The sequence below is a fragment of the Lepidochelys olivacea genome, assembly GCF_965140295.1.
Source record: "Lepidochelys olivacea isolate rLepOli2 genome assembly, chromosome: 3".
Lineage (NCBI taxonomy): Eukaryota > Metazoa > Chordata > Testudines > Cheloniidae > Lepidochelys > Lepidochelys olivacea.
This window is the reverse complement of record NC_140413.1, coordinates 48,543,087-48,568,100: the sequence shown is the minus strand read 5'-3', so window position 1 is coordinate 48,568,100 and position 25,014 is coordinate 48,543,087. Positions and strand designations below refer to the sequence as shown.

The 25,014-nt window shown below is 44.6% G+C and overlaps 1 protein-coding gene across 5 annotated transcripts in view; it reads right to left on the bottom strand.

Annotated features, from left to right (window-relative positions):
* Positions 1-269: 269 nt before the first annotated feature.
* ZNF451 (zinc finger protein 451) overlaps positions 270-25,014 on the bottom strand; it is a 68,087-nt gene continuing 43,342 nt past the window's right edge. For 2 of the 5 annotated variants that reach the window (XM_084622760.1, XM_084622759.1), the window contains exons 11-15: positions 22,779-22,913; positions 21,297-21,427; positions 20,819-21,005; positions 15,348-15,499; positions 10,968-11,043 (exon numbers count right to left, since the gene is read on the bottom strand). In XM_084622760.1, coding sequence (XP_084478886.1) covers positions 15,351-15,499; positions 20,819-21,005; positions 21,297-21,427; positions 22,779-22,913 — 602 coding nt within the window. In that variant the 3' untranslated portion in view covers positions 10,968-11,043; positions 15,348-15,350. Of the gene's footprint in view, positions 571-10,967; positions 11,044-11,063; positions 11,723-15,347; positions 15,500-20,818; positions 21,006-21,296; positions 21,428-22,778; positions 22,914-25,014 lie in introns of those variants that run through there. The other 3 variants (XM_084622761.1, XM_084622763.1, XM_084622762.1) reach the window with 3 other exon arrangements.

The following is a 25,014-nucleotide window of genomic DNA, read 5'->3' as shown; positions in this document are numbered from 1 at the left end:
TTGCAGGCCTGGAGACTAAGCTTCTCTTTATAAAATTATCAGTAAGGCAAGGTGGTCTGAGATTAACTGAGGTTTACTATTTTTATCTGTTGTAAAGGGTACACTGAAAAAGTAAAATGAGACAATGACATTTTTACAATGGAAGAATTAAATGAACGACCCTTTAAAGATACCACAACATGTATAGGATCAACCTACCTCAAGTTACATGACTAGATCAGAACAAGAATTGAGCTTAAAGTTAGTCATGAATCATTAGAAAAGGAATGTGTAACGCTTTTAACAATTTATTTTCCTCTGTCATATACAGAATGTTGCAACACATACATCCATAAGCTCCATTTGTCAATTTAGTTGCATGACACGATCAGCAACATATTAATTACAAGTTTAACCATTAAAGGAATAAGCACATTTTTAAAGCAGTATTTTCTGACCCTTTGTTAAAGGATGAACAAGCTTCCGCTTCTGAAAGCAGCTTGGATAGCATGCTATTTGCATACAGGAGTATCTTCATTTACATTTCCTCCAGGCTTCTTTTGATAGCTTCTTGTAATTCCACATCTTCCTCTAAGTAAAAAAGATTAGAGTTTCAAATTGTGGTTGGCAACCAACAAATAATGTACATACTCTATGCAACTGAGGAGTAGTTACATCTTTAAAATTGTTGTGTTCAATCATTGTCAATCAAGGATAGAGTACAAAAAGGTGAGCAAGCTAGAAGATACATCATTTTCTTGTTATGCCTCATGCTATCTATTCATAATTCCAAAATATGAAAACAGCCTTTCACTGGATCAAACTAATCCTCATGTCAGGACATCTTTGGTTCAGTTGACAAGTACAAATATAACTATCTAGGTATTTGTTATAAATCATAGAATCATAGAATAACAGAGTTGGAAGGGACCTCTGGAGGCCATCTAGTCCAACCCCCTGCCCAGAGCAAGACCAATCCCAACTAAATCATCCCAGCCAGGGCTTTGTCAAGCCTGACCTCAAAATCTTCCAAGGAAGGGGATTCCACCACCTCCCTAGGTAACGCATTCCAGTGCTTCACCACCCTCCTAATGAAAAAGTTTTTCCTAATATCCAACCTAAATCTCCCCCACTGCAACTTGAGACCATTACTCCTTGTCCTGTCATCAGCTACCACTGAGAACAGTCTAGATCCATCCTTTTTGGAAACCCCTTTCAGGTCGTTGAAAGCAGCTATCAAATTCCCCCTCATTCTTCTCTTCTGTAGACTAAACAATCCCAGTTCCCTCAGCCTCTCCTCATAAGTCATGTGTTCCAGACCCCTAATCATTTTTGTTGCTCTTTGCTGGACTCTCTCCAATTTCTCCACATCCTTCTTGTAGTGTGGGGCCCAAAACTGGACACAGTACTCCAGATGAGGCCTCACCAATGTCGAATAGAGGGGAACGATCACGTCCCTTGATCTGCTGGCAATGCCCCTACTTATACAGCCCAAAATGCCACTGGCCTTCTTGGCAACAAGGGCACACTGTTGACTCATATCCAGCTTCTCGTCCACTGTCACCCCTAGGTCCTTCTCTGCAGAACTGCTGCCTAGCCATTCGATCCCTGGTCTGTAGCGGTGCATTGGATTCTTCCGTCTTAAGTGCAGGACTCTGCACTTGTCCTTGTTGAACCTCATCAGATTTCTTTTGGCCCAATCCTCCAATTTGTCTAGGTCCCTCTGTATCCTATCCCTACCCTCCAGCGTATCTACCATTCCTCCCAGTTTAGTGTCATCCGCAAACTTGCTGAGGGTGCAATCCACACCATCCTCCAGATCATTAATGAAGATAGATACCAGACAACGTGTATAGAGAGGAAACTAAAAAGGAAATATTGTTTTTAAAATTTAAAGTTCCATAAAATAGACAAGCTTTCATATGGTTCAGCCCAGTTCTTAGTCAACAAGCATTGTAATCACAAGACATATAATCTAAGTTGGCACCATTGTTACAAGCCTCATTAGAGAGGCACACGGATGAGTGGGGATGGAGACTGAACTAACTCTCTTGCTCCTAATGTAGTAGATCCAAATCCATCTCAGAACTTAACCACATTGGCAGGGTAGAATGAGAAAAAAAATGGTTACCCACCTTTTTCACAACTGTTGTTCTTCGAGATGTTGTTGCTCATGTCCATTCCATTCTAGGTGTGTGCGCGCGCCCACGTGCACGATCGTCGGAGATTTTTGCCTTAACGGTATCCATAGGGCCAGCTGTGGCACCCCCTTGAGCGCCGCGCTCATGCGTCAGTATATCAGGCGCCGCCGGCCCTACGGCCTCTCAGTGCCTTCTTGCCGACAATCCCAACAGAGGGGCAGGAGGGCAGGTAATGGAATGGACATGAGCAGCACATCTCAAAGAACAACAGTTACAAAACAGGTAGGTAACCGTTTTTTCCTTCTGCGAGTGCTTGCTCATGTTGATTCCATTCTAGGTGACTCACAAGCAGTATCAATGCAGGTGGACTCAGAGTTCATGGTCTTGCAGCTTGCAGCTCTGCCAAAGCCAGCATCGTCTCGAGCTTGCTGGGAAGCGCATAATGAGACATGAGCATGTGGACAGATGACCAAGTAGCAGCCCTGCAGATCTCTTGGATTGGTACCCATGCCAGGAAAGCCGCTGACAATGCTTGTGCCCTACTCGAGTGTGCAATCACAATTGCTGGCAGAGGCATTTTCGCCAGCTCACAGTAGTAGCGAATACAGACCGTGATCCAAGATGAAATCCTCTGAGCAGACACTGCGTGACCTTTCATTCTGTCTGCCACCGCAACAAACAACTGCGTTGACTTAGGGAACGGCTTTGTTCTATCTATGTAGAAGACCAGCACCCTCCTGATGTCCAGGGTGTGTAGCCTGCGCTCCTCATCTGATACATGAGGCTTTGGAAAGAAGACTGGTAAGTATATGTCCTGGCCAGTACAAAACTGGGAAATGACCTTGGACAGAAATGCTGGGTGCAGTCACAGCTGGATCTTATCCTTGTAGAAGACCATATAGGGAGGCTCCGAAGTAAGCACCCTGATTTCAGACACCTTGTGGGCTGATGTTATTGCGACCAGGAACAAGACCTTCCAGGAGAGAAGCAGAAGAGAGCAGGAAGCCAGAGGCTCAAAGGGAGAGACCTCATAAGCCTCAACAGCATGACATTCAGGTACCTGGGGGGGGGGGGGGGTGTGGGACGGAATCCCAGACGTGCGTGTAGAAATGCTCCAGACCTTTCAAAAAACATGCCATCACATTGTGAGCAAAGATGGACCTGCCTTGGAATGGAGGATGGAAAGCCGAGATAGCAGCCAGGTGGACCTTGATCCATGACAGGGACAAACCTTGGAGTTTTAGGTGCAGCAGATAATCCAGGATCTCCTGCTTGGCCTGAATATGCCATTCCAAGGCCCAAAACATGAATCTTTTCCATCTGGCCAAATAAGTTGCTCTGGTGGAGGGTTTCCTGCTACCCAGCAAGACCTGCTGGACACAGGCCGAGCAGGCCTGTTTGTCCGTGCTTAGCCATGCAGTAGCCAAGCTGTCAAGTGCAGCGCCGCCAGGTTCGGATGTAAAAGACTGGTGTTGTTCTGTGATAGCAGATCCAGCCAGAGGGGCAGCTGGAGCAGGGCGGCTACCGAAAGGCTCAATGTGCCGAACCAGTGCTGGTTCGGCCACTTGGGGGCTATAAGAATAACTCTTGCCCTATCTTGCTTGAACTTCACCAGGACCCTGTGAATCAATAGCACTGGCGGGAAGGAGTACATCAGTGCCCCTGATGTCTGACAAGGAGCCTCTGTCCATTTCCCAGATCTAAGAGAACACGTTGCATTTTCTGTTCTGTCTGGATGCAAGCAGGTCCACCTGGACAATCCCCCATCTCTGGAAGATTATGCTGACCACCTCCAAATGGAGCAACCACTCATGACGAGATGAGAAAGTCCTGCTGAGGTGATCTGCCAGCACATTCCTGGTTCCAGGCAGGTGTGCAGCTATCAGATGAATGGCATGCCGCACACAAAAATCCCAAAGGCAGAGAGCTTCTTAACAAAGGGCCGAAGACCTGGCACCGCCCTGTCTGTTGATGTAATTCAGTGGCAGTGTTGTCCATCAGGACCTGCACCACCCTGCCCTTCAGATGGCGCAAGAAAGCCTGGCAGGCCAAGTGAACTGCTCTGAGCAACCTGACACTGACATGGAGAGCCAGATCGTCCTGCAATCAGTGGCCCTGGGTGCTCAGCTCACCCAGGTGGGCTCCCCAGCCCAGGTCTGAAGCATCGGAGACCAGGGTCAGGGACAGGGTTGCGAAGAGGACTCCCTCCAGCACCGACCAATTCAGGAATGACCTGATGTGGTCCAGACCCTGACTACTCGATCTAGGTCATGGCCTGTTGGGGATGTAGATCGATGCCAGCCACGCTTGTAGGCACCAGAGATGGAGCAGAGCATGGCTGACCACATACGTACATGTGGCCATGTGGCCCAACAGCATCAGGCAGGTGTGAGGCATGGTGAATGGATTGTTCTTTACAAGGGAGATCAGGTCCGACACGGCCTGAAAACGCGCTTCCAGAAGGAAGGCTCTGGCTCATGTGGAGTCAAGAACTGCCCCGAGGAACTCTATTCGCTGGATGGCCATTAAGGTGGATTTTTTCTCATTTATTAACAGGCCCAGGTTGCAGCAGGTGCAATGCACCACATTGAGACTCCTCTGCACTTGCTCCTGAGACCTGCCTTTGATGAGCCAGTTATGAAGATATGGGAAGACCTGGACCCCTCGATGTCTCAGGAAGCAGCCACTGGCACCATACATTTTGTGAACACCCTTGGGGACGATGAGAGGCCAAAGGGTAGCATTGTGAATTGAAAATGGCACCCGCCCATTATGAAACGGAGGAAGCGCCTGTGGCCTGAGAATATGGAAATATAGAAATAAGCATCTTGTAAGTTGAGGGCAGCATACCAGTCTCCCAGATCCAAGGAGGGGATGATGGAGGCCAGAGAGACCATGAGAATCTTCAACTTTTTGAGAGACTTGTTGAGGCGATGCAGGTCCAGCATGGGTTTGAGGCTCCCTTTTACCTTTGGGATTAGGAAGTAGAAAGAATAGAACCCTTTTCCTTTCATGTCCCAAGGGACCTTCTCCATCGCCCCCAGGTGCGGGAGGTTCTCAACCCCTTAAACAAGGAGTTGCTCGTGGGAATGGTCCCTGAAAAGGGTTGGGAAAGATTGGGGGGTGGGAGAGAGGGGCGGACAAAAATTGCAGGGTATAGTCCCAAGATACTGTGTCCAGCACCCATCAGTCCGAGGTGACCTGCAACCAGGCCAAATGCTAGGGATGTAGACAGCCAAGGAAAGAACAAGGTGGTTCCTGGAAATTCATTGGCGTGTTGCTCTCGAGCCCACCTTCAAAATGAGCGCTTCTAACCCCTGGGATGCTTCGCCAGGCCAGGCTGCGAGGGTAAGTGGGAGGAGGAAGGGCGGCGATGACTAAAACATGCGTCTCTATCCCTTCTCCTTGCAGACCCCTGATGAGGCTGCCAAAGCCTTGGCAGCGGGGGCAGCCAGAATTGCTTCCATGCAGATTGTGGCGTATGCATGCCCAGTGGGCAAAGGGTGGCCCAAGTGTCCTTTAACTCATGCAGCCTCGCATCCATCTGTTCAGAGAAGAGTCCACTCCCATCAAATGGGAGGTCCTGGATCAAGGTCTGCATCTATTGGGAAAGGCCGGTGGTTTGAAGCCAGAAGGTGCGCCTCATAACCACCGCCGACATGATCACCCTTGCTACTGAGTCTGACGCATCCCATGCCATTTGGAGGGAGCACCTAGCCTCCGCGGTGCCCTCCTCTACTAGGGTGCTGAATTCTTGGGCCAAACCGTGCATGAGGGACTCCTTGAACTTACGGAAGGAGTCCCATAAGTTAAAATTGTATCTGCCCAAGAGGCCTGATGGCTTGCCACCCAGAACTGCAGGCTGCCAGTGGAATACATTTTTCTCCCAGAAAGATCTAGTTTTTTGGCCTCTATTTTTGGGAATTGAGCTGGTCTTGTATTTTTCGTTGGCTGCAGAGACAACCAGCGAGCCCGGAGGTGGGTGGATATAAATGCTTTGGCTGGGAGAAAGTACTTCTTTTCGGCCCTTTTGGAAGGGGGGAAGGGATGGATGACGGGGTTTGCCGGAGGGCGTTGGCAATTTTGAGGACCCTATCATGCACTGGTAGTGCAACACAGGCAGCGGTTGAGAGGATTTTGAACAAGGCGTCCGCCTGCTCGGCCATCTCCTCCACCTCTAGGCCCAAGTTCTTGGCCACCCGTCAAAGCAGGGCCTGGTGTTCTTTAAAATCATCAGGCGGGCTGGACCTCGAGGGTCCCACGACTGCCTCGTCCTGGGATGAAGATGACTGTACCACTGGGGGAGGCCCCGGAGCATCATCCCCCATGGGGGAGGGAGGTTTACTGGTGGGTTCAGTCTCCTCTACCCTGACCTCTGAACGCGACTCATGCACTGAGCCTGGTGCTGTTGTTGCCGCCAACTGTTGCTCCAAGTCAGTGGCAGTTGAGCGGTGTGAAGGGGGCACTGTCATGACCAGCATGTCCCATGCACTCCAGTAAGACCACTGTGCTGTGCTGGTCACTGGCCGGGCTTCCAAGGCAGCTTCGGGTGCCCAGTCGTGCTGGTGGAGTCTGGGCAAGGGGCAGAACTGCCCTTCCGTTCCAGAAGAATCCCCTTCCGGTGACCATGATGGGGCTGCCAACACCTGTGTCTGCCTGCTGACCATTGATGCCCGGAGTAAGAGGACCGGCGCCAGTATTGAGGGGACCGGTGCCAGGGGGACCAGAGTCATGACGGGGAGCGCTCCCACGGGGCAGGCGACCGAGAGCTGCGCTGAGAGGACAACTGGCGGGAGGGTGAACGGTACTGGTAGTATGGCACTGGCGCCTCCCCCTAGGAAATCCGCATCGAGTTGGCGGGGACCACGATCACAGTGCCGATGAGCAAGGGTGAGCCCAGAGAATCTGGGCTGTGACTCCGGAGATCTGCGGCGCGGAGGAGGAGAGCGCTGCCTTGTCTTGGGTGATAAGTGGTGCTCCACTGCCCCCTGAGGGGTATTAGTGGTTGGCTTGCCCTTGTAGGGAGCCTTTGCTGTTTCCTGTGGCACGTGCAGTGCCAGCGGTGCAGGTGCAGGCCACTGCTCTCTTGGCACCAGGGAAGCTAGGGAAGGTGTCGATGCCGTCAGGAATCTGGATCCCTTACCACTCCCGGGAGTCGTTGGTGGATCCTTTAAGGGGTTAAGGACCCCATCTGGGGAGGTACGTACATGTGGCTCCAGAGTGGCCGGGCGGCCCAAACTGGGTCCTTTGCTCCATGTCCCATTGCCCTTCTTGCCCAGTACTGGGGAGCTGTGCTTCTTTGTTTTCTTTTTGGGCACTGGCAATGGGGAGCGGTAATGAGCGGAGCCGGATGCTGGGGGGTGTGCGGAGCACCAAGGCCGATGTATTAGGTGAGTCTTGGCAGGACAGCTCAGAAGCCGGACGAAGGGCAGCCTCCATGAGGAGAGCCCGCAAACGAATATCCCATACTTTCAGAGTCCTGGGTCAAAAAATTTTACAAATACAACACTTGTCCTTCACATGCGATTCCCCCAAGCACTTGAGGCAGCTGCTGTGGGTGTCACTTACAGGCATAGGCCTGTTACAGTCTGGACAGGGCTTAAACCCTGGAGACCGGGGCATGCCCCAACTGAGGCAAAGTCCCCACTGGGACTCTAACTTCTAACTACAATTAACAACTACTTAACATAACTACTATAGACAAGCTATTTACAAGGCCCTAAGGCTCGAAATCAGAAGAGACAAAACCGCTAGCCCTAATCACCACAGGTGGTAAGAAGGAACTGAGAGGGCATAGGGCCGGCGGCGCTTGATATACCGACGCATGAGTGCGGCACTCAAGGGGGCGCTACAGCTGGCCCTATGGATACTGCTAAGGCAAAAATCTCCGATGACCATGTATGTGAGCATGCGCACACCTAGAATGGAATCGACATGATCAAGCACTCAAAGAACAACTTACATTCCTGTGGCCTGTGATTTGGATAAGGAGAAGACATTAGTTTTCAATGCTGCCACTGCAGCACAAAATTCACTAACAGAAAAACTGTGCTTGAGGTAACCCAAGGCAGTTTTAGTACTTGTTAAGATCATAGGTTAATGAAATAAACGACAATTTAATTTCTCCTCTGTTTAAGGAGGCCAGTCAGATTCACAAGCACATAAAAAATGGGACAAAGGTTGAATAATTTTTCACAGTGATGGAAATCTTGACTATTGCCACAAAAGAAGAGGTATTTGAATTACTATAATACAAGTTTAAAATGTTTTCATTTTTATTTAGTCAGGTTCAGGTTCTAACTAAATCTAATATCCTAGACCCAGCACAGTAGAGAGTCAGGCCAGGCCATGGAGCTGAAACCGCTTTAGTGTCATAGATGGATGATCTCCTGCTGTCGATGGATAGAGGACAGACATCCACTCTCATCCTCCTGGACCTCCCTCCAGCATTCTACACTGTCACCCATATGATACTGCTGTCTCATCTGAGAAAGGTACCCGGGGTCCTGGTCGATGTGCTAAAATGGGTTCTGATGGAAAACTGTACCTCTACTACCAGGCCACTCATTTGTGGAATCCCACAAGGATCATTTCTTTCCCTGGTCCTAGTCAACATCTACAAGCAGCCAGTAGGTGAACTGGTCAGACTTACTGGTAAACCCTGATCATTCTCAGTCATTTTTCTAGTCCTTCTTTATAGTGTGCCCTACAAATAAAGAATTGTTGACTATAGGAAAACAAAATCACTCCTCAGGGGATTTTACAATCTGTTTAAACAAAAAGAGCCTATTTCTTGTTCTATCACATCCCTAAGATCCACAACCATTTTCCTATCAATTTTATCTTGCTCTTAAGTATTGTCTACATGGCAAGCCAGAGCATGACTCTACAGCGCACCAGCTTGTCGTGAAGTACACTAAGCTGCTCTGGGACTTCCAGTGCACTGTAGCAGTGCCTACATGGTGAGTTACTGCACAGCAAGCTGGTGCACTCACCCTGGCTTGCTGTGCACTCACCAGCCGTTTACACAAGCCCCTAGTTTCTCAAAGGGAACCAGTACAAAGCCAATGAGCAACAAAGTGCAGAATGAACACACATATTCTGGAACTAAATTAAGAGGAAAACGAGCTTTACAACCAACTGCCTCCTAGAACTCCATATGCATTTAAATAAGTGATGCTAATATAAGTATTTTTAAAAACAAGTCTAGAATGCTGACCAAGTTAGACTTTAGTAACAACACTTGGTAATATCTGGTAAATCTAATTAAACTATATGTACATTAGATTCAATTACATCTTGACTTTGTTCAAGTCTCAATTACAAAGCGGTCTTATGTTACTGTGTTGTTTTAACTTTCAATCCTCTTGCCTCCAACATACATGTATCAAACCTTTATGCAACATAGTACTTTGACAGTACATCAGTAATCAACAAAAATGAATAAGTAAAGTACAGCATGCGATGAACAGCAACAATAAGCATGATAGGGAAAGTATCAGAATTATTTACCAATAGGTAAGGTAAGATATATTAATTCAACCTGTTCATGTGTAACTGTGTGAGAGTTTACAGCTCCCCTTCAGGAGACTAGAGTGCCAAGCTGAGATATAGCAACTAACCCTGAACTGACTTATTAAGCCTGTGTAAATCAGTGGAAATAGATTCTTAGCCTGACACATATTTTTCTGGCTGGCATGAAGTTTTTTCTTTATACCTCAACACTATACTCACTACTCATGAGTGTTCAATAAAGCAAAAACAGATACAGTAACTCTTCGCTTAACGTTGTAGTTATGTTCCTGAAAAATATGACTTTAACTGAAACGATGTTAAGCGAATCCAATTTCCCCATAAGAATTAATGTAAATTAGGGTGGTTAGGTTTTAGGGAATTTTTTTTCACCAGACAAAGGACTATATTATATTGACAGTATAAGTTTTAAACAAACAAATTTAATACTATACACAGCAATGATGATTTGTGAAGCTTGGTTGAGGTGGTGAAGTAAGAAGGTGGGCTATTTCCCAGGGAATGCCTTACTGCTAAATGATGAACTAGCACTCAACTGAGCCCTCAAGGGTTAACAAGTTGTTAACGTAGTCCCACACTCTACAGGGCAGCACAAATGGAGGGAGGGGAGACAGCATGGCAGACAGAGACACACACCGTGTGTGTGTGTGTGTGTGTGTGTGTGTGAGAAATGCGCATTGCCCCTTTAAGTATGCTGACTCCACTCTAAGTAGATCAGCAAGTTGAGACAGCAGCTGCTGCCAGCAAGCTCCCTCCATTGACCCTGTTGTATCCCCCACCCCTCTATAGAGATGGGGTAAGCGGGGGACACCCTGACATTAACCCCCCTTTTCCCCCCGCACAGCAAGCAGGAAGCTCCTGGGAGCAGCTCCAAGGCAGAGGACAGGAGCAGCACATGGCACTGGGGGAAGGGACAGCTGAACTGCCGGGAACTGACAGCCTGCTGGGCAGCTGCCGCACAGGGAACTTAGGGGAGCGGGAAGCTAATAGGGGGGCTGCCGGTCCACCCTGGTCCCAAGCCCCAGTCAGCTAGCTGCAGCGGGCTGTTGTTTCTGCAAGCAGTGGACAGAGCACGCAGCTCCCAAACAACGTTATAAGGGAACACTGAGCAACTTTAAATGAGCATGTTCTCTAATTGACCAGCAACGAAACAACGTTAACCGGGACAACTTTAAGTGAGGAATTACTGTACTTAAACATTTTGGACAGTATTCTTTATAGGACATGTCACATAAAATTAAGTTACAGTTTAGTTTCTTGTACATTCTCTGTCAAAAGGTACTCACAAACACAGAAGAAAAATTAAAATTAAGACTACCTTCCTGTTTCTTTGTTTCTTGAAAACTCATTTGCACTGTTTTAATATCATCATCCTCTTCACTGTCTGAAACTTAAATACACAAATCAAACACACATTATATAGTGCTTCTGAGAAAAATCTTTCTAGCAAGCTAAAGAAAAGCAAACACAGGAATTCTACATAGTGTTCTGTGCTACATTCTCCATGTTTTCCTATGTTCATTCATTTAAATACTTGATATTATACTCACTGCAAACTGTACTATAAAAAATTGATCACAATGGGTTGAACAGACTAGATATGCATATACAAGCACATGCTGGTTAAGAAGGATATTTGCTGCCTCTGTTTCCCAGTGATTTTGAACTGTAGCCTATTATAATTCAATCTGCTAAAATGGAGCAAAGTGTTATCCTGCATTTAGACTATGAAAAGTGGTTGAGTTTAGCTAAGCCCAGTTAGGACAGGTTCTACGCAAATAACCTTCAAATTGCAAATGCACTGTAGGTGGTTTTCTTCAAAATTTGGGTCATTCAAGAGTGCATGTGCATCTTTTAAAATGTGACCCTGAGTGTCTAACACATATCATCATATACCTGGTTTGAATAACAATATGACAGACACTTGCCTAATTAGGAACAGCGGCTTCAACAGACCTGGATCAGGAGCCCAAAGTGATGGCTGAAATACTTTGCTGCATTTATGCATCAGGTACTTGGGGATGGAATGGTCTCTTGCTCAAGACACTTGGCAGACTTAATGGACAGCCCTGGAAAGGATCCAGAATATCTCTAGGTGGTGTCAAGAACGACTACCCAAAGTACAGCCCATTCCTGAGAAACTCATTAAATTCTTTATAAATGAGAGCTAGAGACATAGGAGGCATTGCAAACTCTATAGTGGCTTCTCATTTACCAAACAACTCTTCTCTCTCAGACTGCATTGCATCCTTACCCATGCAATGTTTTTGGCACCTGCAAAATGATGAAAGAGTGGAATCAATTTCCCTCTTCAGTTCTTAGGATGAGCGTTACATTAGAATGGAGATGCTGAAGGCCTTGGTTCACAACTGAGATACATAAGTAACTACTAGATCAACATCTTCTATTTCAAGTCAAAATTGCTTTAGGATAGCTTTTGTGTGTGCGCGCGCGCGCGGGCAGATTTTGCTTGGGAAACTTGACACAAGATCCTGGTGTATGAATAGGGCCAATTCATGAACATAGAATTTTAAAAGTTGCAAATTTCATGATTTTAGCTATTTAAATCTGAAATTTCACGGTGTTGTAATTGTCGGGGTCACAAGGTTATTGTAGGGGGGTCGTGTGGAGCACCGCTACCCTTACTTCTGCACTGCTGCTGTTGGTGGCACTGCCTTCAGAGTTGGGCAGCTGGAGAGCGGTGGCAGCTGCTGGTTGGGAGCCCAGCTCTGAAGGCAGAGCCACCGCCAGCAGCAGCGCAGAAGTAAGGATGGCAGGTATGGTATGGTCACCCTTACTTCTGCGCTGCTGCCTGCTGAGCTGGGCCCTCAGTCAGCACCCTCCACTCTCCAGCCGCCTAACTCTGAAGACAGCAGAGCACAAATAAGGGTGGCATGGTATGGTATGGTATGGTATTGCCACCCTTACTTATACTTGGTTGGATGCTGCCTTCAAAGCTGGGTGCCTGGCCAACACCTGCCGCTCTCCAACATCCCAGCTCCGAAGTCAGCGCAGAAATAAGGGAGGCAATACTGTGACTCCCCTTCAACTTCCTTGTGTGTCACGACCCCCAGTTTGGGAAACTCTGGTCTCCCCCAGGAAATTTGTATAGGATAGGGTAAAAGCACGCAAAAACACAGATTGTGTGACGTGTTTTTCATGGCCGTGAATTTGGTAGAGCCCTATGTATGGGTGAAGCCAAAGATTTCAGACTGGTGACCTAAATGTAGGACAAAGGAGCAAGGAGCAGTACCAGTGATACTACAAAATGGTTCAGGTGGGTAGGGATTCGGTAGTCCCCTTTAGATACTAGCTGAAAGAGTAGGCTTGACAGGGCTGGCAGTGGAGTCATAGCTACCGTTCCACCCCATAAGGAAGAGCCGTTAGTTCTTGTGTTGGAGTGGCAATCCACTGACATTATCAGATCATGGCTAACCTTTGCAAAATCCTGGCTTTCCATGGTCTTCCCGTGGGCAAATGGGAAATTTGCTTCTTTCAGAGGAATGCTGCAGAATCAGTGACTAAATGGGCTTTATTGATGATCAGTTGCAATAGAGGAGGAGAAGGTGGTACTTGGACTACTCCCATTCATATGTGCTGTCCACTGGCCTGGTAACAGTGTCTGATGTTAAGCGCCTAATGCTGTCCTGTTAAGTCCATCTTAAATGACAAGTTATCAAGACTAGGTGAATGCACCAATTGTGCATTGATATTTGCAGGCACAGGATTATATTCTGGAATATGAATTGTGTCATGCTAAGGAGAGACAGAGTTCATCTGTCGTTTTGTTTGAACATGACACATTTAGAACTTGTCTACATGAGAAAGCTTGACTAGTTATACCCATTTAGTTATACTGCCCTACGAGGACACTCATTTTGGTATAAAAGTGGCTTTTAGCTTAGTTTAACTAAACCCCTTCCCAAGCTACAAACTAAACCAAATAAAGCCACTCATATCAGAATAAGTGTGTCCACACTGGTGTAACTATGTTGGTTTAAATTCACACCTTAGATTATACTGAAATTTTTTTCCCATTTAGGAAAGGCCTTCCTTATGAAAGCCTCACGGGCACAAGACAGGGTCAGTAACATTTGGAAAAAACTTGTATTCTCTTGGAGCAAATCAGTAGTTCAAAATCTGTCTGAGCAAATCAGTAGTTCAAAATCTGTCCGATGGCGATTCCCACATATTCTGCAAATAGTCTTCCAAAGAATCATGTTCCTCCTGGTATGAATTGTTGAACTATGCAGGGAAAGGAGAAACCTAGACCCAAATGCATCAAGTATCTTGGCATGATTACTAATCCAGACTACTTCAAGGAAACAAAAGGCAGCCGTCCCCCAAAAATGGCAAACCCTGGCATGTGAGCTTCCAGCAAGCTCAGTGATGAAAGTGTGCCTCAACTTCTCAGTGCATTCAGCACTTGTACAGTCCCATCAGCCATAAGACACACATTCCATAGACCACATACCAGTGAAAAGGTATTCTGAACTTGGTTTGACACATTGACTATGACAGGTCAATGGTGTCTGAAAAGCTCTAAGTAACTGGCACAGGTTGAGGACAGTCAAGATGTGCAAGGTGATCTCCAGTTTAGTGGGGGTGGGGGAGGAGTGGGGGCGAAACCCAACCTAATCTCCAAATCAGAGTCAAATGTGACATGGGACATGTTAAACTCTGCCATTCCCAGAGATTCCATCTCTGACACTGATGATCTGAAGTTCAGTTACCACTTGCAAGACATCTAACCAGCACTGTGGTGCTGAACTTCATGGAAGCAGACTGTTCTGGTGCAGGATTCCACCTCCCAGCAGGGCAGTCATTTGATCATTTCAAATCTATGAGGCCTATACAGTCAACTTCTGAGGAGGCCAGGACACACCTAAGGTGGTTTGCCTGGGAACTGGTGGCTCTCAGTGATATCCTGGCACTGACCTCAAATTGCATCTTCCCTGGTGCAAATAAACTGCAAAGGGCCTTTTCCAAGCATAACCAATGCAGGGGTTAAAGCAGTTGAGTCAGGTATTTGGTAAAGAACAAGCATGGAAAAGTGCAGATTCTGAAAGGTCATCACAGAGGAAATCCTGAGACAGGACAGACAAACAGACAGGGTTTCTCCCATAAGCAGAAGGAATGGAGAGTTCTCTGTGTTAGAAATACATAAATGAATAGCAGTAGGTAAGGAACAACAACAAAGTACAAAAAAAAAAAAAAATTTCCATGAGGGGCAAAAAAAAATTGCAGAATGGAGCTCATCACTTGTCAGAGTAAAGGAAATGACAGTTGGTTCCATGGATTCCAAGATTTTAAGGCCAGAAGGGACCATTCTGACTTCCTGCATAATAGAGGCCATATTTCACCCACTACCTCCTACACTGAGCCCAGTAATTTGCAACTGACCTAGGCCATAGCTATTAGAAGGGTACACTCTTGATATAAAGGCTTCTAACAATAAAAAAATCCATCTCATGCTTTGATAAATACACTGTGGTGCCATTACTATCTTCTCCCATCATTTGATGGCAAATGATACCTTTTTGATGAGGAGGTTTAACTTGAGAAATTCAGGAACGTCCTGTGTTTGTCTTATTTTAAATATGCATATTCCAAAGGGACCATTCTGATCATCTAGTCTGACCTCCTGTATAACGCAGGCCAGAGAACTTCCCGAAAATGATTCCCAGAGCTTACCTTTTAGAAAAACCAGAGCTCCAAGAATAGAAGCACTGAGCAGCTGTAACCCTTTAGCAGCCTGGATAATGTTACCGCAGGAATGACATTCCAGCCCTCGCTTACAGGCCTTCCATCAATAATGTAGATGAAGCAGCCCAACATAATTCCTCCTGGAAGAGTTACTGAGACTTACTCAATTCAGGAAGTGTTATAAGATAAAGAAAGGAAGACTTTTTGGGGGGTTTCTTTGGAGGGGAAGATTTTTTTTTGTTATTTTACACTTTTGTATCTAAACTGGTGTCTCCTAATTTAGGTACAGAGCACCCACATGCTAGAAACGTTTAAACAGGTTGTGTTCTCTGGAGCAGGGAATATATCTTGCCCTGTGAGTGCAATGGACATTACTGCACAACATAAGTTATTTTAACATAAATAATAAAAGTCATATGATGAACATGAATCCAGAAGTATGGCTCGATTACACATCACTCACCTTTAGAGACAGGTATTTAAACAGGTAAATCAGGGATAGTTCAGACTACTAAAAAATGAGAGCACCCTCTCTCAATGTCATTAAACCTTTTAGCTTTTGAAAATAGTTAACTAGTTAAATACAGGTTTCAGAGTAGCAGCCGTGTTACTCTGTATTCGCAAAAAGAAAAAGAGTACTTGTGCCACCTTAGAGACTAACCAATTTATTTGAGCATGAGCTTTCGTGAGCTACCTGTAGCTGTACGAAAGCTTATGCTCAAATAAATTGGTTAGTCTCTAAGGTGCCACAAGTACTCCTTTTCTTTTTAGTTATATATATGGAATTAGTTATTTCAGCAGACAATTACAGTATAATCTTTTGACAACAGTTTTCAACCCTCACCCCCCAGCATTTTCTAGGTTTCGAAATGCAGGAGATGAAGCTGCATAGCTATCTGAAGGACAAAGGCCTTCAGTCTTTAGTCATTTAAGCATTTACATGAGTTTAGGAGCCAACATATCCCTTGTTTCCCTCAATTCCCCACCCTTCAAGGAAAATTTGCTTTGGCAGCTGCTAACCCTGGCTGATGAAAAACAAGATAATTAAAAAAATATGAACAGCCCAGACTTAGGAAGGTAGAACTCTATTACTCACATCAATAAACACTTTAAACAGGTACATTTGAGCAGTACAACAAAGAAGCTACTGTATGAAAAATATTCAGGTTACTTTGGATGTGTAAGATTCCTTGTGGATTCAATTCTTTGAACAAGTTTAAAACAGGGTTACATAATTACAACACACATTGAGGCTATTATTCTTAGTTGTCTGTTACTCCCCTATAATTATGCAAAATTGTATAATACACAATCAAAGGAACAGAATGAGAATATTTTTGTATTAGTGTCTTAATAATAATTAGCCCAGTTACTAAAAGATTTTTTTTCATGTTTGAAAGAGAAATAAGTCACGAGAAGGTTTTCTAGAAAACTGTAGGTGTTTGATTTGATTAAACTGCATGTTCTGAAGTTAGTTAGCAAGACTTTCTGTTGCTAAGCATTGTTGGAAATCCCTACTATTAGTGCCACAAAGTTAATTATAAAGACAAACTAAAAAGAAAGCTGGCACCACATTTGTTCTCTCCTTTTTAGCCACCCTCCCCATTGATGCACCTCTCCTCAAAATTTCTATCTCCTGTGATACAACCCTACCTAGTGTTCCAAGAGGAAGCAATCACAGAATATCAGGGTTGGAAGGGACCTCAGGAGGTCATCTAGTCCAACCCCCTGCTCAAAGCAGGACCAATCCCCAACTAAATCATCCCAGCCAGGGCTTTCTCAAGCCTGACCTTAAAACCTTCAAAGGAAGGAGATTCCACCACCTCCCTAGGTAACGCATTCCAGTGCTTCACTACCCTCCGAGTGAAAAAGTTTTTCCTAATATCCAACCTAAATCTCCCCCACTGCAACTTGAGACCATTACTCCTTGTTCTGTCATCAGCTACCACTGAGAACAGTCTAGATCCATCCTTTTTGGAACCCCCTTTCAGGTCGTTGAAAGCAGCTATCAAATTCCCCCTCATTCTTCTCTTCCGCAGACTAAATAATCCCAGTTCCCTCAGCCTCGCCTCATAAGTCATGTGTTCCAGTCCCCTAATCATTTTTGTTGCCCTTTGCTGGACGCTTTCCAATTTTTGCACATCCTTCTTGCAGTGTGGGGCCCAAAACTGGACACACTACTCCAGATGAGGCCTCACGAATGCCGAATAGAGGGGAATGATTACGTCCCTTGATCCTCTGGCAATGCTCCTACTTATACAGCCCAAAATGCCATTAGCCTTCTTGGCAACAAGGGCACACTGTTGACTCATATCCAGCTTCTTGTCCACTGTAACCCCTAGGTCCTTTTCTGCAGAACTGCTGCCTAGTTGCTTGGTCCCTAGACTGTATCAGTGCATGGGATTCTTCCGTCCTAAGTGCAGGACTCTGCATTTGTCCTTGTTGAACCTCATCAGATTTCTTTTGGCCCAATCCTCTGATTTGTCTAGGGCCCTTTGTATCCTATCCCTACCCTCCAGAGTATCTACCACTCCTCCCAGCGTCACTGGGTATTGAAATGTGGGGCCTCAAAGAAAGGAGGTGTGGGACAAATGTATTCATGAGTCCACGGCTTTTTCTTCTCAAAACATCACACACACAAAAACCTCATTACTTCAGCAATACTCCAGTTGAGCCACCAGATGTCTCTGTAGAGTGACAGACACAGCGGATTACTAGGTATCCTCCAGCACCGGCTAGAAATTGTTACAGCAAGAGGGTTTTCTTGTTGGTGTTTATTGCTACCTTGATTTAACTGGGAGGAAAAATATAGACAGAAAACTGTGAATGAAAATTGAGTTATTTAAGGAGAGTTTATTAGATGGTCAAAGAGCCAAAATTCCACAACCAAGAGAACAACTTTGGCTAAAAGCCCATCCTAGTTCAGTAGCAAAGTGAAGGCAGCAATTAGAAATAAAGGAATATTTAATAATAAATGGAAAAAGAGGGAAGATAACTTCTCATTTATATCAACTGTTTTGAACTGCAAAAAAATTGAGAAGTGAAGCTCAAGATGTCAGGCAAATATCTCTGGATGGCAGGGCTAAAGCCAATAGGCTGTTTTTAAAAGTACATTGTTATGAACAAAAGAAATCATAGCAATGGTATAGAACCATTATTAGAGGAAGACAGTAAAATTGTTAATAATGATGAGAAGATGCAGAAATGTTCGATAAATATTTCTGTTCTGTAGTTGAAAAGAAGTAGGATGATGTACCTGTACTACATGAGGGTGAAGTACTTTCCAGTCCATTAGACATCATCTATTAGAAGTAAACATTTAAAAATAAGCAGGTACAGATAGCTCGTACCCAAGAATCCTAGAAGAGATGGCTGAGGAGATCTCTGACTTACTGATGTTAATTTTTAATAAATCTTGGAATACCAGGGGAATTCCAGACTGCTGAAATGTTCAAATGTGTCGATGTTCAAAAAGGGCAAGTGGAATGACCCTTGTAAGTAGATGGGCTAACCTCACATCAATCCTGAGCAAAATAATGAAAAAGCCAATACTGGATTTGATTAATAAAGAATTAATGGATAGGAATGCAATTAATGCCAGTCAACGTTATATTACGGAAAAAAAAATTCAGTCTTGCCAAACAAACCCGATTTCATTCTTTGATGAGATTACAATTTTGGTCGATCAAGGTTATAGTACAGATGTAATAAATTTAGACTTTTGTAAGTTATTTGATTTAGTAGCACACAACTTTCTGATTATGTTAACAATATACAATAGAAACAGAGCACACATTAAATCTATTAGGAATTGGATAACTGACAGAGTTCAAAAAGAAGTCAGTGGGGAATCATCACTGAACGTTTCTATTGGAGTTGCACAGGGATCTGCGTTAGACCCAATGCTATGCCACATTTTCCTCAATGATCTGGAAGTAAATATAAAATCAGTGCTGATAAAATTTTAGCATGACAAAGTTTAGTAGAGTTGTAAATAATGAGACGGGCAGGGCATTCATCTACAATGATCTGGATTGCTTGGTAACATAGGCCCATTCAAACAACACACCCCAGATCTATTCTCAAACTGAAGTTGCAGAAGCATGTCCGATCCGTCTCCTCCCCACTAAAGCAATCCCCACGCCCCCCTCCTTTATCTCCTCATCCGATCTCAGTCTTCTACCTCACCCCTCTCTGGCTCCTTTTCCCAGTTTCTTTGATCAGTGAGTCCGTTACCTACCTCTTGCCAGCTCTTTGTCTGATCTCTGCATTTCCTTCTCCACAGCCAAGTGGCTACAGAACCCCACTGCCCATGGGCTCCCAGTCCCAGTTTCCATGCTCAACGAGTCCCAGCCTCCCCGCACCAACCGGTACCAGGTTCCCCCTCCAACTTCCCAGTTTCTCTCTTCCCCTCTAATCCATGTCTCACAAGTCTCCTTGTCCCAATCTTCTACTCCTTCACAGTGATCCAACTTTTTCCCCCTCTGCATTCAAACTGGATAGATTCCTGTTCCATGGATGCCATCAGGAGGTCACAAAGCAAAGGAGAGAAAGGCTCTCTCATGTCCAGTGCCCTAGTCCCCCCTGGCCCCGAGGAGCAGCAATTACAGCTAAAGGCCTTCTGAGCCTTCACAGCCCTGGACTAGAGAAAGCATTCCTAATCACTCCGTGGGAATGCTGCATATTCATTCTGTTTAGCACTAGCGCTGTGAGAGGACCAAGTAAATTTTTGGAAACCAGAGGTGATAAAAGTCTACTGACCATGTGCCAACTGAGATTTTTTCAAAGGCTCATAACTTGGCCAAATTTGGGTGGATTTTCACATGGACAGTTAAAGGCACATTCTTAACCACAATGGCCACTCCCTGGCCAAATTTCAAGTCTCTGCTCAAAAGCATTTCAAAGAAAAGGTCTCAAGAAATTATTATTTTTTTTTTTTTTTAAAAACACAGGAAAAATATTTTCCCCTAGTTTCATTCTTGCAAGCAGCTGAATTGTTTCGGCTGAAATTTTTCAGAAGTATTCTGCCTGCAGCCTACACCCAGAACGAATGTAGGCCCAAATGGTTAAAGTTTGGCAAAGTAATATGCAACTGAAAATGGGGTCTTATAATGGGAAGCATTGGGCAACCTTAATAATAGGCAGTGTTACCAGTCCGTCTGTTATCTGTATCCCAGACCACTTCCTTCCAGATGTATTAGTGTGTGTGTTTTTCCAATTTGAATCTCATTTTATTTTCTGTCAATAATTCCAATCTCTAGGATATGTTGAACTATTTCCTTCCTCATTGTTCATGCCTCCCAGTTAAGAATCATATTAGTAAAAAGTGCAATTTTAGCTGTAGATCAATTCATTAAATAAGAATGCTAATTAAAGAAACACTGGGTAACTGTATAGCTGTTACTATCAGCAGTGATGTCTTTCTTTTATTGGTTGGATTCTAATTGTTTATGTACTACCTTTTGTAGTATCTGAAATGCTGTTTAGTAAGGCACACATCATATCTCCATCGATGTCATGAGGGTTTAGGATGTGAGCTGTCCGCTGAGTCTTCTTAAACTGATCCTCCAGTTCTAGAAAGCTTTTGTCTCCAGAGAGAATGGTGAAAGGAATTTGTTTGGGCAGGTGCTCATCCAGACGGCCAGCCTATGTGGGGGTGAGGGAGACATTAAACTAAATATTCAGTTACCAGGTAGCCTTTTGAAACAGAAAACTCCTCTGTAGAAGAAATTTTCCTTTAAGCATTATATTTATAAACCATTTCCCTTTTTCTCTGGTCAGATCCACTATCTGTTCTTCCCATCTGAAGTTTTATTACAGCAATTTTCATCATGACTGTTTTATAATGTACTTTACTGCACACAAATATACCATCCCCATGCACCTGATCACCAACAAAAAAAGTAAACCACAAAAATAGATAGAGCAATGACTTACATGCATGCAGAGTGCGAAGTCTGCTGCTTCCCTTCTGGTACCACAGCGTGGATGAAGGAAGAAACAACCAATCTTATTAAGGTAATTAAAGATTTTGCACTGTTCTGGAGGCTTCCAATTGCTGTGTCCTCCTAAGCAACAAAGGATAAAAGATGCATAACACCACATCATCATAAGCAACAATCCAACAGTTCAAGGAGAGGAAAATGACAAAACAAATGAATAGGTCTGAAAAATGGAACATCTTATTTTTTGACTAAACATTATATAAAACTAAATACTATTCTCTATTCTCAAAGAGGTTGATGTAGGGGGTAAACTGTGTCTGTATGGTGCCTCTAATATTAGTTTTTGTAAGAGTTATCTTCTCAGGATCAGAAGTGAAGAAAGTCTGAATATTGTTTCCATCAGCATAAATAGATACATCTTGCATCAAAGGCTGCCTTCCACCACAAAAAGCGTTTAACACACTTATCTGAGGGTCATAATCAGAGGCTTCCACAAGAAAATATTAATATATTTGATACATTATTTATATAGGGGACCTCACTACAGTTACTATATAATGCGTACAGTCTGTTTCAACATATGCCTAATATAATTGGGGTATCTATTGGATATTAGTTTATGTCTCACATAAATCCACACATTCTGGAGTTTTCACAACCACCAGCTGGAGTACAAGAAAAGTTTTAATATTTTAAATAAGTTACGAGTACGCAATGCTGTGAGTCAAGAAATCCCTTATTGGTAGGTGTGAATTGTGGAAATGACCAAGAGGGATCCCACAAACCACTTTTTTTTTTACCTTCCTTTCACAGCTCTCAGCTACACATTTAAGTCAAGTCAAACTTCCAGTATGAGAGGGTTAGCTCAGTGGTTCTCAAAGCTAGTCCGCTGCTTGTTCAGGGAAAGCCCCTGGCAGGCCGGACCAGCTTGTTTACCTGCCGCGTCCGCAGGGTCAGCCAATCGCAGCTCCCACTGCCCGTGGTTCACCGCTCCAGGCCCATGGGGCTGCGGGAAGCGGTGCGGGCCAACGGACGTGCTGGCCGTCCTTCCCGCAGCCCCCATTGGCCTGGAGCGGTGAACCACGGGCAGTGGGAGCTGTGATTGGCTGAACCTGCGGACGCGGTAGGTAAACAAACTGGTCCGGCATGCCAGGGGCTTTCCCTGAACAAGAGGCGGACCAGCTTTGAGAACCACTGGGTTAGCTAATATTTACGTTTTCTCTTAAGGAAGTTCTCTAGCTAACAGGCAGCAATGCTCTTTATTAAGTGGGTTTGTGTGTTAGTATTTTAGAACCCATCATCTTAGTTTTCTATAGGTGGCTGCCTGGGAAACACTATGTTGATGCAATAGAAGGTCCACTTTGGAATACAACGAGTATCCTGTTCTTTGCCCAGTCTGGTTCTACGATGTTGTTAGTGAATTTCTTTGGGTTTCTGTTAAGCCCTCCATGCTATTTTCTTAGATAACTTTTACCTTGAAAGCCCCAGACAAATGTCCCTTGGTTCAGGTTGGCTGGCAGATGAATGAAAAACCTTCCCCAGTTGTCTAAGTCCACCAGCACGATGTGAGTCATGGTGCGCAGATAGTCAAAATCTGGCAGTTCACTGTCTTCAAATGGATAAAAATATATATTTTAAATTTACCTCCATTTTTATCCAGCCTGTACATCTCCCAACTCAATTGTGCTTTCAAAAGAAATCCACATAATTTGCTATTCTGTAAGAAATTCTAAGCAATAACTCTTAAAAACTATAAAATACAGTATGATCGCTAAATGTAATTTTCATAGCAATTTTTTAACCACTTGAGGTAACTTTTAGTAATCTGTAAATTTACTAGGCAGAGAACCACACTCAGGATTATATATTTGATGCATGTAATAACCATTTGTTTGAGATGGAACTGTGTTCACAAAGCGTAAAAGATGCCCTTTTTATGCTCTATCAAACTTCCTACAAGACAGTCAAGCTGTTGATCATCCATTTAGTTTTAGAATTTACAACACATTAAAACAAAGTTAATTTTTAACAACTGGTCAACCCCACGATCAGCAAAGACATGGCATATAAACAGGGAGTGTTGGTCATATTATAACAAAATATCTAACATGCATTTACAGAATGCATTTTTTAGTGGGCAAAGAAAAACCCATGCAGTTAATAATGTAAGCTGTGTCAAGTTATTACACGCACAAAACTATGTTAAAGGATCATTATTAAGATTGGAAAGTCAAGCACAGTGTGTGATCATGTAATAAAGGACCTTATCATAATGAACACACGTAAGCGGGCCCAATGAAGGTTACAATAGTCTTAATTCTAGTATTTCCTAACGTTTCAGTGCTTAACTTTGCAACCTTAATACTGTCCCTTTAACATAGGAAATCACCGACAAAAATTAAAAACTAATTAAAAACCTGCAAAACCAAATTCCATCATGTGGCTTCATCTTGACACCCACATGGGCCATCAGGTTGGAACCTTAAAATCCACTGCACAGACTTCTGCCACATGAGTTAACAGAGTAACTGCCAGCTATAGTAGGTTTTTATTCTCTATGTGGATCAGCTACTAGAGGGAGAGAACACAGACTTTGCTAACAAGATGAGGAAAGGAGAAACTCTGGAATTTTGGGTTCCACTCCAGGCGGCACAGACTCTTATACCTCTTTCCCTTAAGCTTGACCCTTTCTGCCCAGTCTCCTCCACATTGTTCCTGTCCCTTCCCACCCAACTCCTTGTCTCAGACCCATTCTCCTTACCTAGTCAATCCTACTCTCTACTCCTCAGGCTTCTCATCCCAGGCCCAGTCTCCTACCCTCCCATCCTACTTTCACCATCTGGACTCTGCATCCCAGTCTCCTTGCCAAGCCACACCCACTCCCCACCAATCCAGATCTTTTTGTTCCCCGCCCTCTCTCCTTGCCCAGCCAGTCCCAGGTCACCTATCTTGGCTCCTCATCTGATCTCTCTCTTCCCTGACCCACTGCCAGTCCCTAGTCACCACCATACCCCACGTCCCTGTCCCCACTGGCTTCCAGTCCCAGTTTCCCTCCATAAACGCTCCATCCAGTTTCAGCGTCCCCCACTCCCACTGTGCACTTGTTCTAATCTCTTAGCCCAGCCAGTCCCAGCTCCCTTTCCACATTATGGCTCCTGCTTGTGTCTCACCCCACTAGTTCCTAGTTCCAGCCTTCTTGCCCAGCCAGTCCCAAATTTCCCCTTGTTCTTCATCCAATCACAATCTCCTATCCCTCTATTTCCCTCCCTAGCTCCCAATATCAGTCTTCTCTTCCCCAGAGGCTTCTTGTCTCATTTACTACTTTTCATCTTCAGATCCAGCTCTTGTCCCCTCTGCATTTGATTCAGGTGACTTCCTCCTCCACACTCCATGGGCCCAGCAAGGGAGTCTCCTGCTCTTAGTTCAAGTGCCAGGACATGGACTCATCATGGACTGAAGCAGCCAGGAAATGCTGTTACTGAAGGGAAAGTCCTGCATCCTTCTTTAGCTCTGTGCTGGAGCATGCTCAGTGCAAACAATCTCTGAGGATTTTAGCTGTGACCCAGGATTAAGTGTCGACTGAGCACGTGCAATGGCTTATAAATTGGCTATATTAGGATAGATTTTCATGGGGACAGCAAAAGGCACATTCCTGACACAAAGGACACCCCTTGCTACATTTCAAGTCTCTGCTCAAAAGCATGGGGGCA